At 38.7% G+C, this 23,137-nt stretch overlaps 1 protein-coding gene across 1 annotated transcript in view; it reads left to right on the plus strand.

Annotated features, from left to right (window-relative positions):
* LOC141926403 (BEN domain-containing protein 5) overlaps window positions 1–23,137 on the plus strand; it is a 971,122-nt gene that overhangs the window by 513,832 nt on the left and 434,153 nt on the right. Inside the window, exon 7 of the mRNA XM_074832076.1 lies at window positions 2,705–2,744. Within this exon, the coding sequence (XP_074688177.1) occupies window positions 2,705–2,744 (40 nt within the window). The remainder of the gene's footprint in view (window positions 1–2,704; window positions 2,745–23,137) is intronic.

The following is a 23,137-nucleotide window of genomic DNA, read 5'->3' on the forward strand; positions in this document are numbered from 1 at the left end:
TAGTGCATTTTTGCATGTTTAAATGCATGATTCTGGAATGCACATTGCTGTTTCCTCCTCTCCAGGGCTTGGGTGAGTGTGCACAAACTTCCCCTTGCTGAGTTAAATTAGAGAAACCTCTTCAAGGTCTGCTGAAGGTCAGAGCAGAGAAATTTTTTTCTCTCAGTGCAGCGGGCAGACGGTAACCACCGTGCTCCAGCCCAGAGCGCTTGGGTGGAGCCAGTGCCAAGAACCTGGTGGCATTTCAAATCCCTTGCAGCAGTTAGGTGTTAGATGCAAAAGATCAGTGCTGCTCCACTTGAAGTCAGAGAAATAACTTGAGCTTAAAGTTCAACACATACCCAAAGATTCCTTGGATCTGGAGTCAATTTGTTTTTTCCAAGGCCAGCTTGAAAGCAGCGTCCAAGCAGGAAACAAGTTATAAACTGAACATTTGACTTGTAATTTAATTTTATTTCCTATTTTGTTTAGCCTATTCTATATGCTTTTGTTTTCCTGTAGTATCAGGTTTCGCTATTTAGGTTTTTATTTAATGTTTATTTTTACCCTAGTTAATAGACTCAAGTCAGGATCAGGGGCCAGCTGGGCTACATGCCTTTCTCTCTATTCCAAATCTCTACATTTTGCAACCTTCTTTGATGCAGGATATTTATATTCCACCTTTTTTCCCAGTAGAGAGGCTTTCACAGAGTATAGGCTTTGGATATATATTTTCTGCTCTAGCTGTTCATTAGATATACAGCATTTGGAATTCCAGTTGTGCTCAGAAATGTAAGCAAAGCTTTTGGCCCAGTGGGTGCTAAGCCCTGGCATTTCATAGCTTTGTACATATGAATCAGGATTAAGGCACAGGATCTATATAAAATTTAGCTCATTAGGAGATGTTTCGTCTTACAGCTCCCACTGGGGAGGTGGGTCATGTGCTTACACTATTGCCTACTTTGCTTTATTGCTCCCTGCAAAAGGAGTGTGGGGTGAGCAGACCCCAGCAGAGTAGGGACAGCATTTCTGAATGGTTCTTGTGGAGGTGACACAAGGCAGCAGCAGGGTCTTCTGCTCCCTTTTACCATTCTCCTGGCACACCTGGAAAAAGGCCTTGGCATAGTCTGGCCTTAGTATTTTATAATAAAGTAAATGTGATCAAGCACACTGCTAAGGTCATGCTCAGAATGACTTATCAGAGTTAAGAGAAGAAGGAGTACCTATGAAAACAGACAGGAATGAATTTTCTCACAAATATGATTTGTTTTGTACAAGAGCTAAGGTATTGAGGGCCAGAAAAGTTTCAGAAAATGTGTTTTTTCAGGCTCACGCCCCACTCAGCTTCCCAGCAGGCCACATTCACTGTTGGGCATATAGCTCAAGTATATTCAGTGGATGATCAACTGTGCCCATATGCTTTAGCCAGTGACACTTTACTTACAGAGAAATGATGGGTTTGGAAAGGAGTTTCATCAGTCATAGTTTCCAAGGAAGAGCATTCACAGTAAGGAATACCAAGTCCATGTTTCCTCCTCAAGGACTTTGAGCTGTCACCCAGGGAATACAGTGAATGCAGTGATGAGAATTAGATTAGAAAAAGATCAATAGGGCTGACAATAAATGGAAGTAACACAGACATTATTGGGCAAATTAGGAGAGAGAAATTAAACTGGACAGTATAATCTTCAATGCCAGCTAGACACACTAATGTTGGGCAAAGTTAGGGACAAGACAGTGACTTAGAAAGTGCTATGAAGAAGAGGGATTAACAGTCTGTCTGTGAGATGGGGAAAGCCCTGCTGGTGATGGAAAGCTCTCAGCCCACAGAAAGGTGGCAAAGGATGATAATGGTCCAGAAGCACATGGATTTCAGTGACAGGCTACAGAGAGGCAGTGGTGAGGAAATCACCCAAGATTGGGAACATGGAGTAGGCAGCAGCCTTGGCTACATGTTACAGAAGAAAGGGAACCCCAGATGCACCCCACAGTCACCAAGCCATTGGTGGCATAGCTTGTTCCAGGCAAAAAATTTTCTTAACCTCGTGGCACAGGTTGGTTTGCCCTGTGAAGGTTTGCTGCCCTTCCAGAAACCACTCTCCTGTTTAAACTTGATTATTTGCCATAATAACTCCTTATAATTTGCTATCTGTACAAATATCCAGTGATGATCAAGTCTGGCAAGATTTTGGGGAGAGGGATATCTGGTGGCAATGAGATCCATGGGCTGACTGCACTCAGCATGAAAAGAAGCTTTCCTTTTATCAGTCTTGAGTTTGTCTAGATCCTCTTACATGTCTTTGAAAGGTTCACCCCAAGGCAATATAATTGTGTTTGATCACATACAGGCTATGAGTCAGTGATTGATATGAATAAAGAACTTAGAGTTTCTTGTCTTGGTTCCTTGTCTTCCCTGTGGAATCAGAAATCACTTTTATAAATATATCGGTCCATCTGTGCTTCTAGCTATCCATTTCAAGTATATGTTCCAAAAAAGAAATAGTAACACTTTATAAGTGCAAATAAAAACACATTAAAAGGACTGAGCAAGGGTTTTCTTTCTTCCTTATAAAATACATGTGGATCCCATCCAAAAGAGTTACTGTGAGCCATGTAACTTGTAATTAACTCTGCTATAAATGTCAGAACACTTACTTTGCAGGTCTAAGCTGACCCACTAAAATTAGTCCCCTTTTAACAATTCCTTTTATAATTTGTTTTTCAGCAGAAACGGCAGCTTGACCTCCTGACAATAACCAGCCCTGGTAAGTGAGCTCTGCTGCACGGTTCTCTTCTCTTTTCTTAAAGAGATGGTTGTCTAAATGTGTTTTTCCCCTGTCTCTGACATGCAAAATGAAAAACACTGTTCCCCAGAAAATCTTTCACGTAATAACAAGTGACAGCTATATTGTGCTTGGCAAAGCCCCGGGCAGTTATCCGTTCACAGAGCTGCCTCTTCAGACCTTTACTCTATGAATTTGAGTGCTGATATTTCTTTAAGCCTCCTGGGGTTAGAGTTACTGGTATATCTGCAGGGCAGATGCCCTCGAATTTACAATGTGTGTTCAAGTATCACAGAAATGCAAGTTTGACTTTCCTTGGTGGCAAACGTGGACACAGTGGCCCTCTGTGCCTGTGGTGGGAGACGGGAGGTCCAGGCTTAGGTCTGGAGAACCGCGAAGTGAGTAAGAAAATGTTTAGGTAAAATTAAAATGCTTTAAGCAATCTGCTTCATAATGGCTTTTGTCATTTACCTATTGAGGAGGTAAACCAAAATGTGTTGGGAAGGTGGTGGGCTTTTTGGCGTACTGCGTTTTGAAGGTCTCAGCACCGTGATTGAAATGCTCGTCATTTTAATAGTGCTCCTCTTTGATCTCAGCTCTTAAAGCTGGGTGACTTTTAATTTATTACTATTTTTCTGGCTCAGTTTCCTTCCACTAGCTGCTACAGAAGTTTGCTGCCCAGCGGCTTCAGATGTGCTTGAACGGTGCTATCTTTTAGTTAACTTTTTCAAATTTTCAGATGTATGTGCGTTTAAGCTTTCAGTTTGGCTTTAACTGGGACTAATGAGTTCTGGCTTTAACTGGGAATAACGTGTTAGCGAAATGAACAGGTGTTATGGGAAGTGAACAAAATGTGACACACATTTGCTTGGATAACAATTTTGCATTAATAATTGTTCTGACATTCTAAATGTAGATATCATCTGTGACATGGTTTCTCCTTCACTAACCTTGTTAAAATAATAAGAATTAAAATAAGGAGGAGGATCACTTTGTTGGGACAGATGTTTGAGGCTATTGGCAATTGCATCACATTTTTGCATGTTCACTTTTCATGCAGTTTGCAATTATGTTAATGTATGCTCAGGGCACTTGCTGATAAAAGCAACAATACAGTGTGATACAGCCATTGTCACTATTCTGACTGTAACTTCAAGGACAAACATGGCACATTTTTCATTTTTTGTATCTTCAGCATTCCCTATTTCTAGAGGAAAAAGAAAAAGATTTCTGAAGGTCTTAACCATAATAAACACTCAGATCTTGGATAAGGGCACCAAGTCCACAGATACTTTTTTAATAAGAGAAAAAAGAAGGTTGGGGACCAAAATAACATAATATGAGAGTTTTCTGTAAAATGAATTTATGATACCTTCCACATAATTTCAGATACAGTATTCACTGGAACAGTGAAAAGGTTGACTAAATTGAGGTTGTGCATAGATGTGATCACAGTAAACAGCTATTGCTTCAGATCTCTCAGTTTAATACAGCAATCTACTAAATCAACACAGCAATTAGCTGGAAGGATCAAAATAGCTTTCAATAACTGCAGAGGTAGACATACTGCACTAAAAGGGGGGAAAAAAGCATTCTCTAACACACATTTTTTCTGAAGTGCAAGTTTTACCCTTTGATATTTAGCCAGAAATCTACAATAATTGGCTACATAGGGAAAAAACCTAATATTTTTGCCGTGATTATATAATTGAGTGCCTACAGTTGTGCTTTCAGTAAAGGCATTTTTCAAAAGAAGCCTGATGCTGGTTCAGGCCAAACTTACCTAAGAACCTAAAGCTGAGATTTTTCAAAGAGGCTGAAAAAGTTAGGCACTTAATTCCTAGTAGGATTGGAAAATGTCAACCTGTGGATTAAAGGGTCTAGTTTGGGCCCTACAAATACAAAAATAAAATAAAATAAATCATAGTCTTGAGGATTTTATCTCTCTTTGGAGACTGCAACTTTAAAAAATATTTCATTCTTTGAGTCCTAGCTCTGAGATCTGACATCAACAGTTTGCTTTTACAAAATCATGATATCGTTTATAATGGCTGAGATCAGCCATAATCACTGTCATCCCTTAATTTACTGATTCAAATTAGGGACTGGGCTATTTAGTTGCAGCTGTTAATCCTTTGGGACTTGTTCCTGCTCTCCACCTTGCCGCAGGCAGGAAGCCTTTGTTTGTGGAGGAGGTCACTCAGCCTTATTTATAGTATGAAAATCCTCCATGTCTCGCACGTAGTTATCAGCCACGAAAGCCCTATTGCTTAATTGTAAGAGTATACAAAGGACTTCAAAACCAAAGGTGACCTCTGTGATTTGCACTTCCGTCATGACGAATATCATCCTTCTTCTGTGTGTGTGTGAAATTCTCGAACCCGTTTTTGTACATTTAGTCAAGAATCGCTTCATGATCCCTTGCAGGTATTACAACAGCTCTTCTCCATGTGCCACGAAAAAAATTTCCAAAAATTGATCAGCCAGTTAAGGAGGTTAATTGCAAGGTAAAACGATGTCATTAATGTCCGTTAAGGGGTGTTGAGAAACCCCTTAAGTTTTTGGTGCCACAAGTGCCAAAACATTCAAAAGAGAGATTGTGGGATCACAGAAACCTTAACATTACCTCATGGCAGTCGCGCTGTTCCCTGTGGCTGTTGCACGATTTCCCAGGAGTCACCAATGGGTAGGAAGCGGTGCCCGTTCCTCGTGCCCTGCATCTGCATCCTGCCCACACTGTGCCGAGCCCATGCTGTGAGGGTGACCTGCAGCCACCTCTTGCCTTACTCCAGACGGCTGCCAAACACCCAGCAATGTGCACGCAACTCTGCAAAACCCGACGGCACAGGTTCTTGACTTAAAAGTACATTTGTATGTTAAACTGAATGGGTAGAGATCGTTAATCTGTAACCTGGACTGAGAGCACTCTGGGAAAAAATGGGGAAAAAAAAAAAAAAGAAAAAGGAAGAAATGCGGAGGGTGAGAGCTGCAGCTCCAGCTACACATTTTTCATGCAACATACAGAGCTGACCTGTTCCAGCGCCCCTAAGAAAACAGCTACGGTAAGCTCCACAATGCACCCCAAACTGGAGGAAGTCTTTGCTTTGCTGTGGGTCTCCAGAAACAGCCAGACACAAATGATGCATAAGCTGGGAGCGAGCCAGGCTCCCTCATGCTCAAATATATTCCTTTGAAGTAACTGACACCCATGTAAAATGTGGAGGGGAGTTCACTGCTCTGCCTTACTGCTGAGTAGCTGGAGGAATGTTAAGTTAAATTTATCAATGCTCTCACCACACTCCTTTCTTCTTGCCCCTTGACATGTGAGTTACAATTAGACTGTAATGTGCTGTACGGTTCAGGGTGCCGGAGTCAGAGCCGATGTGCGCAGTGGGGTGGGGGAAAGATGTTAAAAATTCATTAGTAGCTGGCAGGGACGTGCTGGCAGGGAGTGGGACATAATGAGATTTAAGTTTTGGTAATTTAAATTTTCTTTAAACTTAGTTTTACCTCTGAATTTGATCCAAAATATTTCCTTAACACTCTTCTGGTTGACTTTGGGTTTTAGGACCTAATCTTCAGGTGGTTTAATTTGGCCTTGCTGCACAGAGGAGATGAGGATCTGCCCTTAATTTCTGTGTGATCATGTAGTAACACTTTGAACATGCACATACAATCACATCACATTTTGTGGTAACCACTCAATAGTTGCAAATAAGATATCCCTGTTTCCATAGCTTTTCCATGGAGACAAAGCTTTTTGCATCTCCTGTGTTTATGATAATAATAAAGCTTTCCAATTTCTCTTCTCAGTAAGGTAAGTTCATCTCCCACTGAAGTATTTTTTAATTATTGATACCATAAATGGAAGTGTGTTGGAAACTATTGGCTTTGAAAATAGCTAACGTGATATTATCCAAGAACCATCAGGAAAATTCTTTTGAAATTCTCTTTGATTCAGCCGTCCTCAGGGCTTTATCCTTCTCTACCAGTCTCTCTACTGCCAATTTAAAATAACATTCTCTTGAAATCAGTGCAATGTCAGGAGAAATTCATCAGCACTGTAGGTGCATGTTTCCCAGATGTATATAAACCTACTACATTTGGCAGCAGTAAATTGATTGCATTTAAAAAACCTGGGGTAGTTGAATATTCCATAGTGCCCAACTTGGCTACAGCATGAAATATAAAGTATTTTAGAGCTTCTTTCAGCTATGTTTTAGGTGAAATAAAGTAAGAGCTGGCTCCATAATTCCTGCCTTTTGATTTACTCAGATTTTCCTCTGACCACATTAGAGGTTTACATGCAGGGGCAGAGTGAGATATTCCTAATCTCTGTGGAGCGGCATTGAGATTTGATGAGCAATGTTAATGACTTTGTGTGTGCTTCCCCCTAATATTCAAGCTCTTACACTTTTAAACAGGGGAAAAAAGCTTGATTTTAAAAGTATTTATCAGACTGATCTATGTGGTGAAATATTCTCCCCCCTTTAATATCGTCAGTGCTTCATGCTCTAAAAATGTCTCCATTTCATTAATTTGTGATACACTGCTACCCTGAATTCTTTTAAGGTGGCTTTAGTTTCTGCCATACATATTTTACTGCTTTAAATTATAGATATAGGACTGTTGCCTAGTTAATTTCCTCTGGTTGGGAAAATATATTTCTACTCTCCTGGCATTGCATAAAGTGATATGTGGGATTTGCTATATTTTTTAGCTGATTAAGTTTTGCATTTCTACATATTACTGCTTATGAGACCTCAAGTAAAACTACGTAAAGGAAGGAGAAGTTTTATTGTATATTTGAAAGTTTCATTTAACTATAAATTCCACCACTAAGCCCTGCTACAAGACTTTTCCATTACCTTCCTGGATAGTCTGGCTATCTACTTCTTTCTAATTGAAGCATGAAAATAATATGAACTCAAAGTCATGAAGCTATAAGACAGGTATTAGTAAAAATGATACAGAGTAATAAAATGTGACAGAAAGTTGTTTGCTGCTAAAATTCGGGTACTATTTTTGCTAGTCCTTATTAATTAATAGTACATTGATTTTGGTCTAAGTATGTGTCAAGGGATAGCGTCTTGGGTTTTTAAACAGCCTAACATAATTACTGTTCATGTTTGTTAGTGAAGCTTCACATGCTATTTTATTTGAAAAGGTGATGGAGAAAAGAAATTACTTATCTTTCCAGTAATAATTGAGTCTTTTAATGCTCAGTGATGGATAGGAGTGAAACTATTTCTCATATAACTAAGACACTGGGTCTTAATCCACCCATTTGCCCAGAATAATGTAAAATAACTTGGGGGGGTAAAACACTTCATTGCTCAGCAAGGCAATAGACGTGGTTTGTTTGAACCCACAGCACAAGAGTTTCTCTACCATACAAATAAAATATATATGCTAAAGTCTCAGCTCAAAGTGAAATTCCCGTGTTGTCAGTCTTAGCTGAACCCTGAAACTACAGGAAGTAGTTTGTTCCAGACTTAAAACTTTAGCAAGATGATGTACTAACAGAATGCAGAGAGAAAACATGGACTTTTTCTTTTCGTGCCATTAAGTTGGTTTCAGCTGTCCTGAGGCTAATTAGGAAATTTGACTGTATCCAATTTCTCATCTTTACTCTATCTGAAGAGCTGTAAGAATTTCCATTTGCTGTGATAAGGAGAAGTAATATTGTTGCTTGTAATTACTTATTCATGCAGATCAGTACCTTCCTAATTCTTACTTATACCTCTCCATTTGCCGGAATAATGACTGCAGAGATGCTACATACTCACTGAACAGTGTTGCTGTTCCCATCTTTTCCCAGAGCAGACAGTCTTCACTCACAACATGGCCCCAGAGAATAAGTCCACCCTGATCCTTCTGCCTGTCCCCTGATCCATCCCCATCTGTCTCCCCAAAGACCATCTATATTCATCTCAAATATCACAGTTTTGATATCTATTGAAATGACACTTTCTTGACCCAATAATGAAACTAGAATTTTTTCATTTAGTTGCAAAAATATTTACTTTTAGTAAGGCTGTTTCACCCCCACCTTTGCATTTTAAAAAAAGGACCTTTTTATGGATACATGTAGAATAAGTGATATTTGCGAAGTCAAAATAAGACTGCAGAGAAGATATTCTAAAGGCTAATCCATTACTTTTGAAGAAAAATATCAAGCTTTTCCACAATACCTTATTATTATTCTGGGTCACCATGATGTTTCCATGCACCTTGGCATGTCCCTTTAATTGGATCCTTACATAGGAAGGTCCGGCATAGTTGCATTGAAAGCTGACATTTCTAACTAACTGACCTTTTCAGGCCCAGTGATACTCCTATAATGATTATCCTCTAGCATTGTTTGGACACAATACCACATACTTCACAGCACATAAAGAATATGTTCTTTGAGAACTATTCAAAATGCCCAATCTCAAGTTAGCAAAATGAGAAAATTGGGTGCAAACATTCATCAGAGTGTTATTGTGCAGGTATCGATTTGAATGCCCTTTCATTTCTCTGGGAAAAAGTGTTGTATTATAGAGCTCTAAATTAACTTCTGTTCTGTTTTTTTTCCCCCAGTAAGTATAAAAAGGTCAAATTCATTCATAAGGCTGAATAGATTTGCAGGATATAAGCAATAAGATAGCAATCAACCTTCAAATAACCTTTAAAGAGACAGTATCTTTTCTTATGAACAGTAATTGATCTGCTCATTAAGTCACTGCATACTCTTTGGGGCTCACCCAGGCAAAAACGTGTAAGACCTGTGACGAAAGGATGTCAGCTAGAACAAAATAGGAATAAATCCTCATGTGGAAATATAAATATTTTACAGGTTTTGAGGGGTGTAAAGTTGATGGAAGGATTGACATGGCGATGTGAATTCCTTGACTTGACTGTTATAATGCTGAGTGAAAAAGACATAGAAAAGACCTTGAAGTGTGAATTTGGTGTTAGTGAGGACGACGATGATAGCATGTTCATACATGCCTGAAACCTGAATACATCTTCAACTTCCCTTTTGAATTTAGTGGCTTATGTGGGAGGGTGATCATTGCAGTTTGCCTCTGGTCAGCGTACGTACAGTGGGATGTACATATAGGGGAACTTCGGCAAGGGAGCCTGCTATATGTTGAGTCTGGCTTGCCACCGTGTATTGCAGTCCCTCTTTTAAAAAAATCCAGATTGTTGAGTAATGGCTTTCTTTGCATCATGAGTGCTTTTTGGATTTGTGTGCGGGTCAATCATCTCTGCCTACGCAAAAATAAAACCTGCGTCCAGCTTCTTGTAGTGCTGATTCCCCGACTGCAGCCTGCTGTAACCTTCACACGGTCCTGGGCTCTGTCCCTGCAGCTCCTCTTGTGTAAGTGAGAGCGGTTAAAGGGCTGATGGAAATTTTTTCAAGGAAGCACTATTTAGCTAGAGATTCACTTAAAGAACTGGGATTGTCGATTTAAGATACCAATCAGAAGATTAATGTTCTGTCCATGTCCATATTTCATTTCTGCATGTAAATCCACGTTATGTTTTTAGTATTATTTTTATGAATTGCACATACACTGAGGACTATCTGTGCATAATTGATTACAATAAGTTGTCTTGGTTTTTATCTTTGATCAGAATTTTCAGAAGCAGCAAGTATCCCAGCTGACGAGGCTTTTTATGCTGTAAATGTTTGCACATAATGCTTTCTGTTTTACTTCACAATGTGCAGAATGAGCATCTGGCTCATTTAGAGAGAGTGAAAATGAGCAATTCTGTGCACAGGTGTATTGTGCTCCTTCTCTTTTTGCGTAAGCTTGAGAAAAACATAAAATAATATCTTTTCTTTTTTCCTTCTCCAAAAAAACCACTTTCTTGAGTATCAGATGGTTTTAGAAAGAATGGAAAGCTTTCTTTCTTTTTAATGAAATTTTAATTTGCAAGGGCATCTGTATGGAAACAGTCTCTTCACTTAGAATTATTCTTTTTTGTTTGTTTAATTATCTGCTGAGTGACCTGAACAAGACTTAGTGAAAATCAGCGTATTAAATATCTAGAAGACAGCAGAGGATTATATTGACACTACAAAATGGAGTACAGTGCAGAAATGCACGAGCTACCAGAGACCTGAATAGCAGAGCTGTGCTGCTTGTAGCAGACTCACCAGTGTGGGTCCAAATGCCGACAAGCCGTGTTATCTGGGTGCTATGCCTGAGATAAATAAGCCCTAACTCTTTTTTTTCTTTTTTTTTTTTTTTTTTTTTTTAACTGGCTTTAGGGTGTTGTCATTCCAGTGCTGCTGAATTGTACCTGGACCTGAACCTTTCCTTGTGACTTTTTTTTTTTAACCTAGCCAGGCACATATAGCTAACTGCTTCATTTCTATTTTAGTAGCACCCATGTATCCCAGTTCAGAAAGATGTCATTGCGCTGGATGCACAGTGTGACACCAAGCTGCCCCTGAATAGTTGGTGACTTAAATAGACAAAGCAAGGGGCAGTGGGCAGGAAACCTGGAAAGAGAATGTCAAAAATAAAAGATGTTTTTAATAGAACTGCATTTTATTTTTGAGAAGCTATCCACTACTGTCTTTATCGCCTTCTGGACTCCTGTACCTCTTTGCTACCCCTTTCCTCCAATCTCTGATGTAACAGAAAATGGCAAAACGGTGATGATCATACAGCTACAATGGATGGGACTGAGGAAGAGGGGAGTTGGAACTGCACAAAGGACTTTTTCTTGGCTCATTGTGTTTCTAAGAATTGTCAGTGGGCTCATTTTTTTGGTATGCAGAATATTTTCTGTTAAAGCAGTCAACCAAGGTCACTGGGAAACCCACAAGAAAGGATAACCTAGGGCCTTTATTATTATTTTGAGCTTGTAACATGAAGGCACAAAGGATTTTTTAGTAGAGATTTGAATGGGGAAGGTGTGATGGTTTTCTGAAAACAGACTGAAAGTGCAGGATAACCCATGGTGGAAAAGTGACTTGTCCATCACACAGCTCAGTGCAGTATTGGAGGGAGTTATCTGAGATGCTGCTAAATGAGATAACGTGAGTACTGTTAGGCAGTAGTATCACTGCAGTGTCCTTAAAAAGCAGGTTAAAGGAAGGTGAAATACTGTTTTAACACCATGGTCTGCTTTTGACGTTGCAGCTAGCTGTAGTATCTGTACAAGATGCTGCACTGGACCACGTAGATGCTGTGAGTGCCAGGGCAGAGTGCTGGCAAAGCAGCAAGGCAGGGGAGGGGAAGGGGCACAAGGTGGTATGGGGTAAGGTCTGCAGTGGGGCCTGGGGAGGGCAACAGAAACCAAAAAGTTGTATTTTCTGGGCCATATGAATCAAAATGAAAATAAGTGTGTTCAAAATATCTAGGAGACAGCAGAGGTTATATTACTCTTGATGTTTTTATTGTATTACCTGCACTGTTACACAGCTGCATCCATTGTCCTTATTCTCTGGGGACTTCTGGAAGGAAGGAAGAATTATCTGTAGAGATCCTGATTTTCTGCCCATCCTCCAAGCAGCCTCCGCACAGTGCTAAATTCTGCTGTGGTGCTGCTGTCCCCTGTGCTAAACCCGCCTGCTTGCCGTTCCTCCCAGGGACTGTGAGGGTGTAGGGCCTGTGGCTGGATGTAAAAGGAATCCTCATCTAGTCACTCAGACCTGCTGCAAGTTTGCTTTGGGATCTGATCCAGAACACTTAATTTGCCTCTTACTTGGAACAAACCCCTAATCGTTGTCAAAGATTTGACAAACCTGACACCAAAAGCAAGTTCATGCACTGTGTTAGTGTGTGATCCCGAACCCCTTTGCTCCAGCGGATGGGCCTGAATTTTGTTATTCAAGCACTAAAATAGCTTTTATATACGAAAAAAATTTCCTAAATGGTCTAGTTTTGAGTACCTGGGGCAGCTGCTTTGGGCCCTGGGCTGGACCACTGCCAGCAGCATGGCAAAGCAAGACATTCCCATCTCTGCCCCCTTCACCCAGGCACGGGTGGTCACCTCTGCTTTCACGCCGGCCACGTGGACACTTGTGGCATCTCAACAAATGCCTCTCAAAGCAGGAGCCATGGTGTCATGTGCGTTTGTACCTAGCACAAATAGAGATGCTATATAATAGTGCTGCTACTAATAAATATAAACCGTATAGATGTCAGGTTGCCCTGAGAATGTATTCTCCCCACAAACCAGGCAGCTCTACTGCGGTGTTCAGGAATTAACTGCAGGAGTATTACTCTCTTAAGGCTTTGTGTTATAGTTCTGTTTTCTTCACCTCTAACCCCACAATGGATTATGACCATACTTTCTCTTATAACTAAATGCTCTTCTGTCCTTTGACAAAACAGATTTGTGTCTTTTCATAGCTTTCTGTAGAGGGCTAATAATACATGGGAAAGCTTTACTGCCCACAGGAGGCTTTGCCTGGCTGTAATAATAAGAAATGCTGTTGAAAAGTCATGATCAATGTTAATTCAGTTATTTTTCATTTTCTTTTTTATAATGAAATCTTCTACTTTGTGCATTTTATCCAGTGCTACCCCATGAATTGCTCATTGGAGAGAGGGGTCATTGGTTATAAAAATGAATTCTTGTTGTTTGTCCTCATACAAAAATAACTGCAATATTTTGAAATGATGAATTTAAGGGAGAAAAAAAAGTGGAATCTTGGATGTACAAAAGATGTAAATATTGTTTTCCAGGTTTTATGGTTCCCAGATGCCTCCTCTAATTGCATAGCTAACCCTGAGTTTATTAAGTTATTTTCCAAAGTCAAACTCATTTGTAAACATGTCAGAATAGAGACTAAATTTAAAAAACCAAAACCTTTGGATTAGAATTCTGGAGTGATAAACAAACTAATTTAGAATGTATTTGCATGTAATTTACATGTGCCAAAATAGGATTGCATGTGGTTTGTAAATACAGGTCTTGAATCTATTTAACATTACAGAATAGCACAGAAGAAATTAATTGTAGTTTAAAAAAAAAGGTTAAAATAATAAAAATATGGCTTAAAATGGTCCATGTTTGAATGTGATTCAATGTGCTGAAACTGGTAAGGAGAGATAAGCACGCACAGAAAGCTGTAAATTCTAGCAGCAACATCTGTAGTAGTTAGAATACTATGTTTTATAGCAATCCCTTACCTCCCCCATGGACATTACTATGGCATGCAGTATATTTATTATTCACTTTCTGCAAGAGATGTTTTCCTAGCACAGCCTTAAAAATAAGGACTGTTTCCTTTCTTTTAACATTCAGACTTGGTCAAAGATAATACTGTCAGCTTCCATTTGAAGTATCTTGGTCAGTTTGGCCTGTACACTTTGGCACAAGACAACAATTTCTAATTATCCTGCTTTTTACAGTGGTACCAAAGGATCAATCAGCAGGTAAATCCTCCACTTTCCTAGGTACAGTCTCCATGTGGAGAAAATCTGTTGGTCACTGGTGCCTGCGAATCTTCCAACCTGAGCAGACAAGGCAACTTTAGAGAGGGAGGAGAAGGTCATGCAAGCTAGTGAGCAACGTTGGTGATGGCACTTGTAGAGTGATGCTGAAGGGAGAGGCTTAGAGCAATGACCACATGGAGCTGGCAGGGTCTTGTGAGGAGTGTCGCAGATGCTTGGGGTGCAAGAAGATTCATGTACTGGTTATTTCTGTTGTTGCACCTGCCAGAAGGAGGCTCTAACTGACACTTTTTTGCACCCAAAATATTATATGTCAAGAGGCAGGACGGATGATACCATCTAGGCCTGCTGCTTTGGAAATATGCAGGACAGAGGGAAACATCATCTGTGGAGATCTGAGGTAGAAGGAGTGACATCAGCCATGATAGGTAGCAGGGCTTGCTTTGGCTACTTGGCTTCTGCTTCTGCTGTCAATGCTGAAATGCATTCTGGGATTAAAGCAGCCGTGGTTTTGAGGGGAGAGGGAATTCTCTTTGGATAGCTTTCTATCCAAAAATAAAATTGAGTAAATCCAAATGTAAGGACTGAACTTAGTAGTACTGAAATTGTTTGCTGGAGTTATGGGGGAAAGGATGCTTTATTTACTTTTTTTAAAAAAAAAAGAAAAAAAAGTAATGCATGTTTTCAGGTTTGTGTTCAAATACCAATATCCTTTTCTATAGTCATAGCCTTAGCAGCCCAGAGTTTAAAAATGGCAGCAAAGTGGTCCTGCAATACTTGATGTAACAAGGTCTGTAGAGTTCATTGTTGTTGAATGTCAATTGTTTTCAGACTTTGCTGAGAATAAGTAGAGAGGTAAGGATTTCCCCTCTGAATCCTGGTGATTTTTCCTACATTTGGCTTCATCTCATACATTTTCTTTGCTTTATAGACAAGGGGGAGAAAAAAAAAATAGGAGCGGAGGGGGAAAAGCAAACTTATCTGGGTAGGAGACAGAGTTTTGTGAATTTGCTACTCAGCGTTTTGCTTGAGTACCATGGAAGAATATCTATTATCAAGGAAGACCAGATGTCAGGAACCTTTCCATGATTTTTTCAGCTTATAATACTTGTATTTCTATGTGTAGATAAATGTCTCTAAATATTTTCTTATACTTATCATTTCATCTCTGAAAGAAATTAATTCTAGCTTTAAAAAAAGGTTTTATTTCCCATTTGGCTATGAGCCATTTTGTATATCTGCTTTAAATGTTAATTATTAATTAGGGTATAATCTATTTAAGTCTCTTTAGCTGTCCATCTCTTCCAAAGAAGGCAGCTGGATGAAACAAGAAAGATGCATCATTATGTAGATGATAAATTAGCCTCTTATCCCAGGAGAAGACAGTTTCTCAACACCAAGGTTGAGATATACCAGGGCCTGGAGTGGAGGAGCCTCCTGGCTTCTGTCCACCTGGTGTTTGATACATAATGTGAGTCTACTAAGATGGCTTTAAAATTAAATTATTGGTAGAAGTGGAGCATCGTTCCCATAACTTCCATTCCACCAGAGTTATTGTTGCTGGTGAATGGACTTAGTGGGAAGTTGGTGGTAGATTAAGTGTTTTTAAGATGCATTTGAAAGTGAGGAGTTAGAAAAACAATAGCAGGTGATAATTTAAAAAAAAATAAATCCAACAAGTAATAAAAAGCTTTTGCACATATCCCAAGTGAAGCAAATCCTTTATATGAAGATCAGTGAAGCTGCAGCTTTAGTACGTCTTGCAAAATCTGCTGAATGAATTTGCTATTTGGCGGATGGGGAGTGGTATGTATCTTTATACAAATGAATGGCTTCTTGACAGAAAATATGTTATAGCTAGCTTTATCAACTGAGTCCTAAAGATGAAATGTGAGGCTGACAATTAGCACCAATGCCCAGCTGTGAAAACACAAGTTTCTCTCATTTATTTTAATTATATTTTTGTTCAAATATTTACATATTTTATCTCTTATTTATTGCAAACTTTATTATCGTTTTCAACAGCAAAGGAGACACTTTGGATTAAAATTTTGTATATTTGTGTATTTAGCTCTTTATTTGCCCAGTTAAAAAAAAGAGCCCTTGTTTATATGAACAGTATCAATATGGACTTATCTATATGAACAGTTGAAAAGCTGGGCATTAGATTGTGCAGCTCACCAGTCTAGCTTCAAACCTTACCCAGCAAACAGCTGAATGACTTTGGAAATCTGCAGTGTGTTCCTGAAACTTTAAATGATACCATTGTGTGCCTGATGCAGCTTAGTGGTTCACAGATCAGTGGCTGGTGAAGCTGGAACATTTTCTCCTGTATTTTATCTGTATCCATTGTTCATAGATGATCAGCTCCAGAAAGAAACTCTGCATCCATGCTGATATTACCTTCAGAAAGTTCCCGCACTGGAGCACAGACACCCAGCCCAGTTCAAATGCACATGCAAATGCTGTAGAGTTACATTACAAATATGTTTGTAATACCGACAACAATACGGCCTGATTTCTTTTATTGTAACTCAAACTGTCCTGTGCTGTTGTCACATTGTTAAGAAACATGGAGAAGACAGACACAATTGAACTTTTGTTCTCTCCAGGACTTGGGCAGGCAGCTCAGGCAGATGGTCCATTTGGGATCCAGAGCCAGAATACTTCCACATTCATGATTTCCCTAAAATGTAGCTGGCAAGAGTGATGTTCATCTGTGATGGATCTACCTTGGATGATGAAATCCAGAAAGCAAGTCACTGCTCCCAGGATAATATTTCATTATATAGAAACTAAAAGCTCCTTAAGATAAATGGATGCACTGCCCCAAATTTCTATGCAATAGTATTGGCCTAGCTTTTACCCCTCACAAGTGACACCTTAGAGTCATTGCAAATGTCTGCTCAGAGGACAAAAGCAGTCAAAAATGCAAACGGCATATTCGAGAATATCAAGAAAACTAAAGAACAAATTAGATGTAACAATACACTGCTCTCAAAATAGGGTAGAGCTAGCAGAACTACTGTGAAAGACAATGAGGATGATCAGTAAAATGGCTTCCGTCTGAAAAGAAATCAAGTAGGAACGTGATTTTTCTGTAGGATCTGCCACTAGTGTAAATGGAGCTTGAACTGAATTTCTAAAGTTCATGGGGTTTTTTCATAGTTAAAAAATGCTGAAGCCACTGCTGTATAACTGTATTTTGAACCACATGATGATGGATAAATACAGCAATAAATACAGGTTACTAATGGCCCAGGGATCATAACAAGTTTATATTCATTAAGGGTGAAGAGAAGGTGATTGCAACCTGTACTATGGTTTGCTTGAGAATGACTAAATTCCCACAGCTGTATAAATTTCTTAGCAAATATTTGAACAGAAAATGTGCTTTTTTCTTCTTTTTTTCTTTAAAGAAAATGTATTAATTGTATATCTCTAAAGCCACATCCCTTGACATGAAAGAAAACAACTTTGACTAAAAATCTGTTCTGGTTCAGTGATAGAGTGAAGAGAGCATTAAAAAGTAAAACTCAAATATTTAGCTCTAATGGGAACATAAATAGTTATCAAGTATAAACAGAAGAAAGAGAAAAAAGAAGGGGGGGTGGTAAGGAAACAAAAGACATGAAGGAAAAATCCATGTGGGCAAAGCTAAAAGTTCTAGTTTTAGTATATTTGCTAGGATCTCTTTTGTTCTAAATAGACTAAAACTCTACAGGTTTTAGTTCATAGTGATGATGCAGGAAAGGCAGATATGCTTGGTAAGAGTTTCTTTTGGTTTCTGTCACCTTGGGATGAAATGCTTTCAAGTCCAGTAATAACTGAAAAGGATGTTGTTCTAGTCTGTTAGGGATAAACACTCTGAAATCATCAGGCTGAGACAGACATTTCTTGTACAGGAGTCTTAGAGGAGCTGAGGTCACCTCAGACTCAATGCTATTGTAAATGAATTTATCTTGGAACATAGGGGGAGTGCCATTATAGTGTGCGAATACTCAAGAAGGAGGCTTGTGTGACTCAGGTTAGCACAGGCTGGTATTTTGACAACAACCCCCAGGAAACTAATTAAAAGACTTGATAGAGGTTTAGTTAGAAAAAGTTAAACACTAATGAAAGGCAGCCAGCATTTCGTGAGAAAGAGGATTTGTCAAACAATTCATCTCAGTATTTGAGTATGTTATAAATTTAGTTGATAAAGTTAGCTGCATAATCTTTTTCAGGTGTTTGATTTAGTACCTTACAACTTTTTAAAAATATAGAACGTATTAAAAAGGTTAAAGATCAGTCAACTGACACATCTCACAAATCACTCATCATGGGGGAATCTCACTTGAATAGGGCTCTTTTTAATGGGTTTCTTTTCACGGTAGTGGGCCCAATGCTATTTCTAATGATGATTTGTCGGTGATTAGAACATCACTGTTGAGTGGCAAAGAAGGATGTAGAGAAGTTAGTCATACAGTGAAACCTTGATCTCTTGATGGGCTGGATCCATTCATACAATATGCATTTCAATATAGCAAGAAACAGATTTCTGCTTCTTAAAGCCAGGAATGCAGCTGAAGCCTGCTTAATGGAGCAGTATTGACTGAAAGAATTTGGGATGGTGTTTGTCAAGTAATTAAACTGGATGTAGCCTGGAAAAGTATATACCCAAACCAATATTTTTTTTTTTTCTTGAATATACAGAATACACACAGGGAAATAGAATGGATCAGAACATCAAAACTATATCTCAAAATATTATATACCTCAACATGTGCTATTCTGGTATCCACTTACAAAGAAAAGGCACTGAAGTATCAGGGAGTTCAGAAAGCATTTTAAAATATAAGACTTTAAACTCTGTTTAGCTCATCAAAAGTGAGACAGGGAGTTGATGTGATGAGCATTTGAAGGTAGGCTCTGAGTCTACTGATAGCATGTGTGTATTTATTTTTTAATACAGACAACTGATCCAAATTACTTTTTTATTCATATGTGATTTACCTTTTGTGTAGCAGCCTTTTGTGCATTTATGTGTTCATGTCTGCATAAATGAGAGCGCTACACTCAAAGGCTTTAATGGAAGTTAAGTCCCTGTGTACATATAATATGAGGGCAGTTTACAAGAATGTATTTACAGCAAGAACTGTCAAAAGATATTTTGGGTATCTCTCATAATCAGGACCAGAATCCCATGGCAACAGGCAAAGGTCTTTTGTTCAGCATGATATGGACTTTAAAGCATAGTATTTACAGTAATATTAACTACCCTGGATAGTGCATGAGCTGGTCTGGTGTTCTCCAAGGCTGGCTGAAATGATATGAACTTGCTTACTATGGAGGGATGAAATCATTGCTTGCCTGAGTTTAGATTCAAGTAGGTAAATAATTTGCACTTTGTTTTGCTCTGAATCTATATTTAATGCTCAGACATTGTCGAAATGGGCAGGGTATCAGAGAGATTTCTGGGAAGATCTGCCCTTTAGTGAAAGGAGATAAACATATCTGAGTGTTACGAGGGTGTGATCAAAGTGAGGAGTTATGCTAGTAGAGAGCAGTATAGTTAGAAAAGCTACCAAGGAGAAGTGATAGCAGACAGAGTTTAAGAGAACATGTGAAGTTTTACTGTAGTTACAATACAAGAGCAGAGCTCAGAAGTAAACTCTCAATACTCAGCATATTTTTTCCTGACTTCTAGGTGACCAATTACACCACATAAACTAGTAAAAGTATTTCATGCTGTGTTAAGCAAAGAAGACATAAACAAGAGCAACATGGGAGTAAAGCATAATAATTTGTCTGCTGAAGTACTGTGAAGTTAATAGCACTATATAGACAAATGAGAAGATGCATAGAAAACCAAAAATGGCTGCATCAGGCATAGCATTGAGCAGTCTATCAAAAATTACATTTCTGTTGTACTCTATTCCTCTTCCACTTTGAATGAGGTGTCCAAGGTGATGAACTACAGCTGGAAATCTTTGGGCTACATTGCAATGTCCCAGAAAATAAAAAGCTGTTGGAAGCATGCAGAATAAGGAGCGAACAGAGCAGGTATGCTTCTGAAACAAAACCATATTACTCTTATTTCAGACATAGAACTCTGACAGAATCTCACAAAAGTTAAAGATCAAACTAGAAGTGGGGACCTCACATCGCTAAACTAATAACATGGAAGAAAAATAGCCTGCATGAAGTTGAACATTACTTTGCTGCTTTACAGAACCTTTTTATTTGGGTTGTTGGAAGTCTGTGTTTCCCCTTAACAAGGCAAAAGAATTTAATGGCTTTATATTGTTTGGAGTTGAGTGAGTGCCTGCAGGCTTGCTTGATGAGCAAAGTGACATCCTGAGGAAATATACAGCAAATTGCAAACAAAATCCTTATTAGTAGTGGCAGTTACCTCCTGGAGTAGGATTGATTTGGAATCCCTGTAAGGATAGTGCTCTCCTTGCTCAGCCAACTTGACAAATAAGAGCATTTCTTAGGAGTTCATATTCAAGTTGTCTTGGTGGTAATAGAATTCAACTTTCAGATTCAAAACAATTAAAGCAAGGTACTGAATGTCACTGTGACTGAGAGATTCACTTTAAAAGTTACACATGCACCCCTTTTCTATTGCAAATGCAATAAAAAAAGCTGCTGCTTCCGCTCATCCTTACAGCGGTTATGAAGAGCAACCGGGATTCAAAGATTCGGGATGCCCCCAAAGAACAACATCATTAACCGTGGGGATCTGTGTTTTGTCTTAGCTCAGAAACCCAGAAGATTATTTTGATCCATCCTCAAATGTGCCAGGGAGGACATAGAGATAGTCTGGACTATTTGACAACAGCAATGTGAAGCAGCAGACATGTTATTTTGGAAACTTTTTTCCTATAAGAAATAGTGATTTTTTGGTATGTAAGCAGTGTAATAACAGCCTTGACAGGAATCAAAACAATCTGCAGTATTTGTTTTGTTCCCCATCAGCCACTACTTATGTCACTGCAACAAGAAGTGAAAAGTACCAAAATGTTTGTTCCTCTTTGCCCCATACAACTAAAATATCTGAAAACATTTACTTTGAGAATGCAAAGAGGCTCTGGAGTGGAGACAATTGACAGAAATACTTGGATCTAATCCCAACTTGTGTTGCTCAAACTCTGTTTAGATTAAGAAATGGTATGGACTGACAGAAGTGGATTTTTGGAGCAGAACAGTTGGCACTGAAGACATCCTACCTATTCTATACATTTCTGAGGTTTTTACGTTGGAGCAGCTCTAATCTGCTCCTGTGACTTGAATCCCTGTTGGTAGTTGGAGCACATCTAATTTAATTTAATCTGAGGGGAATCCATTTTGTGTGCTCCAGGATTGATCTGTGATGTGAATCAAAGTGTGAGAAGTGTAGGTAATCAGGAGGCTGGTATCAAAACTTAAAATGCTTAGGATGTCATATGGAGGAAGTAAATGTCTCGTTAAGTTACTAGTGTCAAACATGTTTCTCCCAAATTCCTTTTTAACTCAGGGCACCACCTAAATGCTCTTAAATTTAATTGGTTTTAGTATTGTTTAATTTAGTGTGAGAAAAATCACTGTTAACAAAGTAAAATAACAGCTGTTATTGTAATGCATCACGTGGAAAAGCAAGCATCTAAATATTTGCTATTTCATGTATTGAACAATATTTAGTTGTTATCTCTATTGCTGGAAGGTTGGACTTCTGCACTTGATAAACAAAATGGTGTTGATCTTCACATATGAAACCATTCAGAAATGCTATTAATACATGTTAATTAAATATGTGCTCACATCCTGAATTTTTTACCTTAAAGTATATTTTACCATTTTAAAAGGGCCATTAATAACCAGCAAGGACCAATGATACCAGAATTACGAGCTCACTAGCCTTCTAAGAATTCACATATTGCTACCCTGCAATTTGGCTGCAAGCCTTGAAACTTGCATGCAATATTTAAGGCTTCAGCCTGCCATGAGATCTGTTAGGCATATAAGTAGGTATTCTGCAGTATCTGCTTACGTTGCATCTCATGTATGGTAATAGCCTGTTGTGGGTGGATTCTTGAGCATCTAGAAACAGTCTCCCCTCTTAAAACTGGCTAAATAAGATTCTTTTTTTAGTTTTCTGATTTGAATTAATATTGCACTTGTATATGCTATATTTTCTATACCCTAGGAGGAAGATCATGAAGTATTGTCACATTTCATGCATTCAAGCCTTGATACGTAGGGTGTCCCAGCACACTATAGTACTCCATTGCCAAATACATATTCCTTCTCAGGAAACAACTGACATCAATTGGTGCTGGAAATGAAGTGTAAATTAGCTGGTCCCCAGTCTGTTCCTCTGTTGATAATGCTTTGTTTTTGAGGAACTCTCAGCAATCAATTGATCTCACTTCAGGAAAGATTTGATAAGTATCATTGATAGTATCTTTTATGGATTTTTTGGTTTCTTCTGTGAGAATTATTTTTAGAGGTTTCCCTCTTATGAAGCACTTTTTTCCTCTTCTCCCCTTGAACTTCTATGACTTCTTACTGAACAGCATGAAGCTATTTTTTAATTTGCCTGCAATGGGGGAAACGGTCAAAAATTTGATCAGGGAGTGGATTGAATACAATGAAAAGGGGGTTTTTTATGCTGTGTTATTCATTCATCTGTTTAGTTCTGATTCCTTAGATAGTCTGTAAGAAGGGAATCTATTTGAGAGAAGCCTGAAGGAAAGCCAATTGAGAGACTGATTTACCCCAGAAATACTACTCTGTTTAGCAGATTTGTTTGTAAGTCTTCTCACTTGGTAGCAGTCATTTCTTAGTATAAACATGGTCCACCTTCCAGGGTTACTCTTTGTTTGTATAAGGGCTCCAGTCTTTTACACACTAGATATCAGCTTAAAGAGTGTGAAGACCCTATTCAATGACACACCGAAGTCATTACCTTCTGAAAAAGCTGGTACATTAAAAACGTCTGAG

Source organism: Strix aluco, chromosome 8 (genome assembly GCF_031877795.1).
Source record: "Strix aluco isolate bStrAlu1 chromosome 8, bStrAlu1.hap1, whole genome shotgun sequence".
Lineage (NCBI taxonomy): Eukaryota > Metazoa > Chordata > Aves > Strigiformes > Strigidae > Strix > Strix aluco.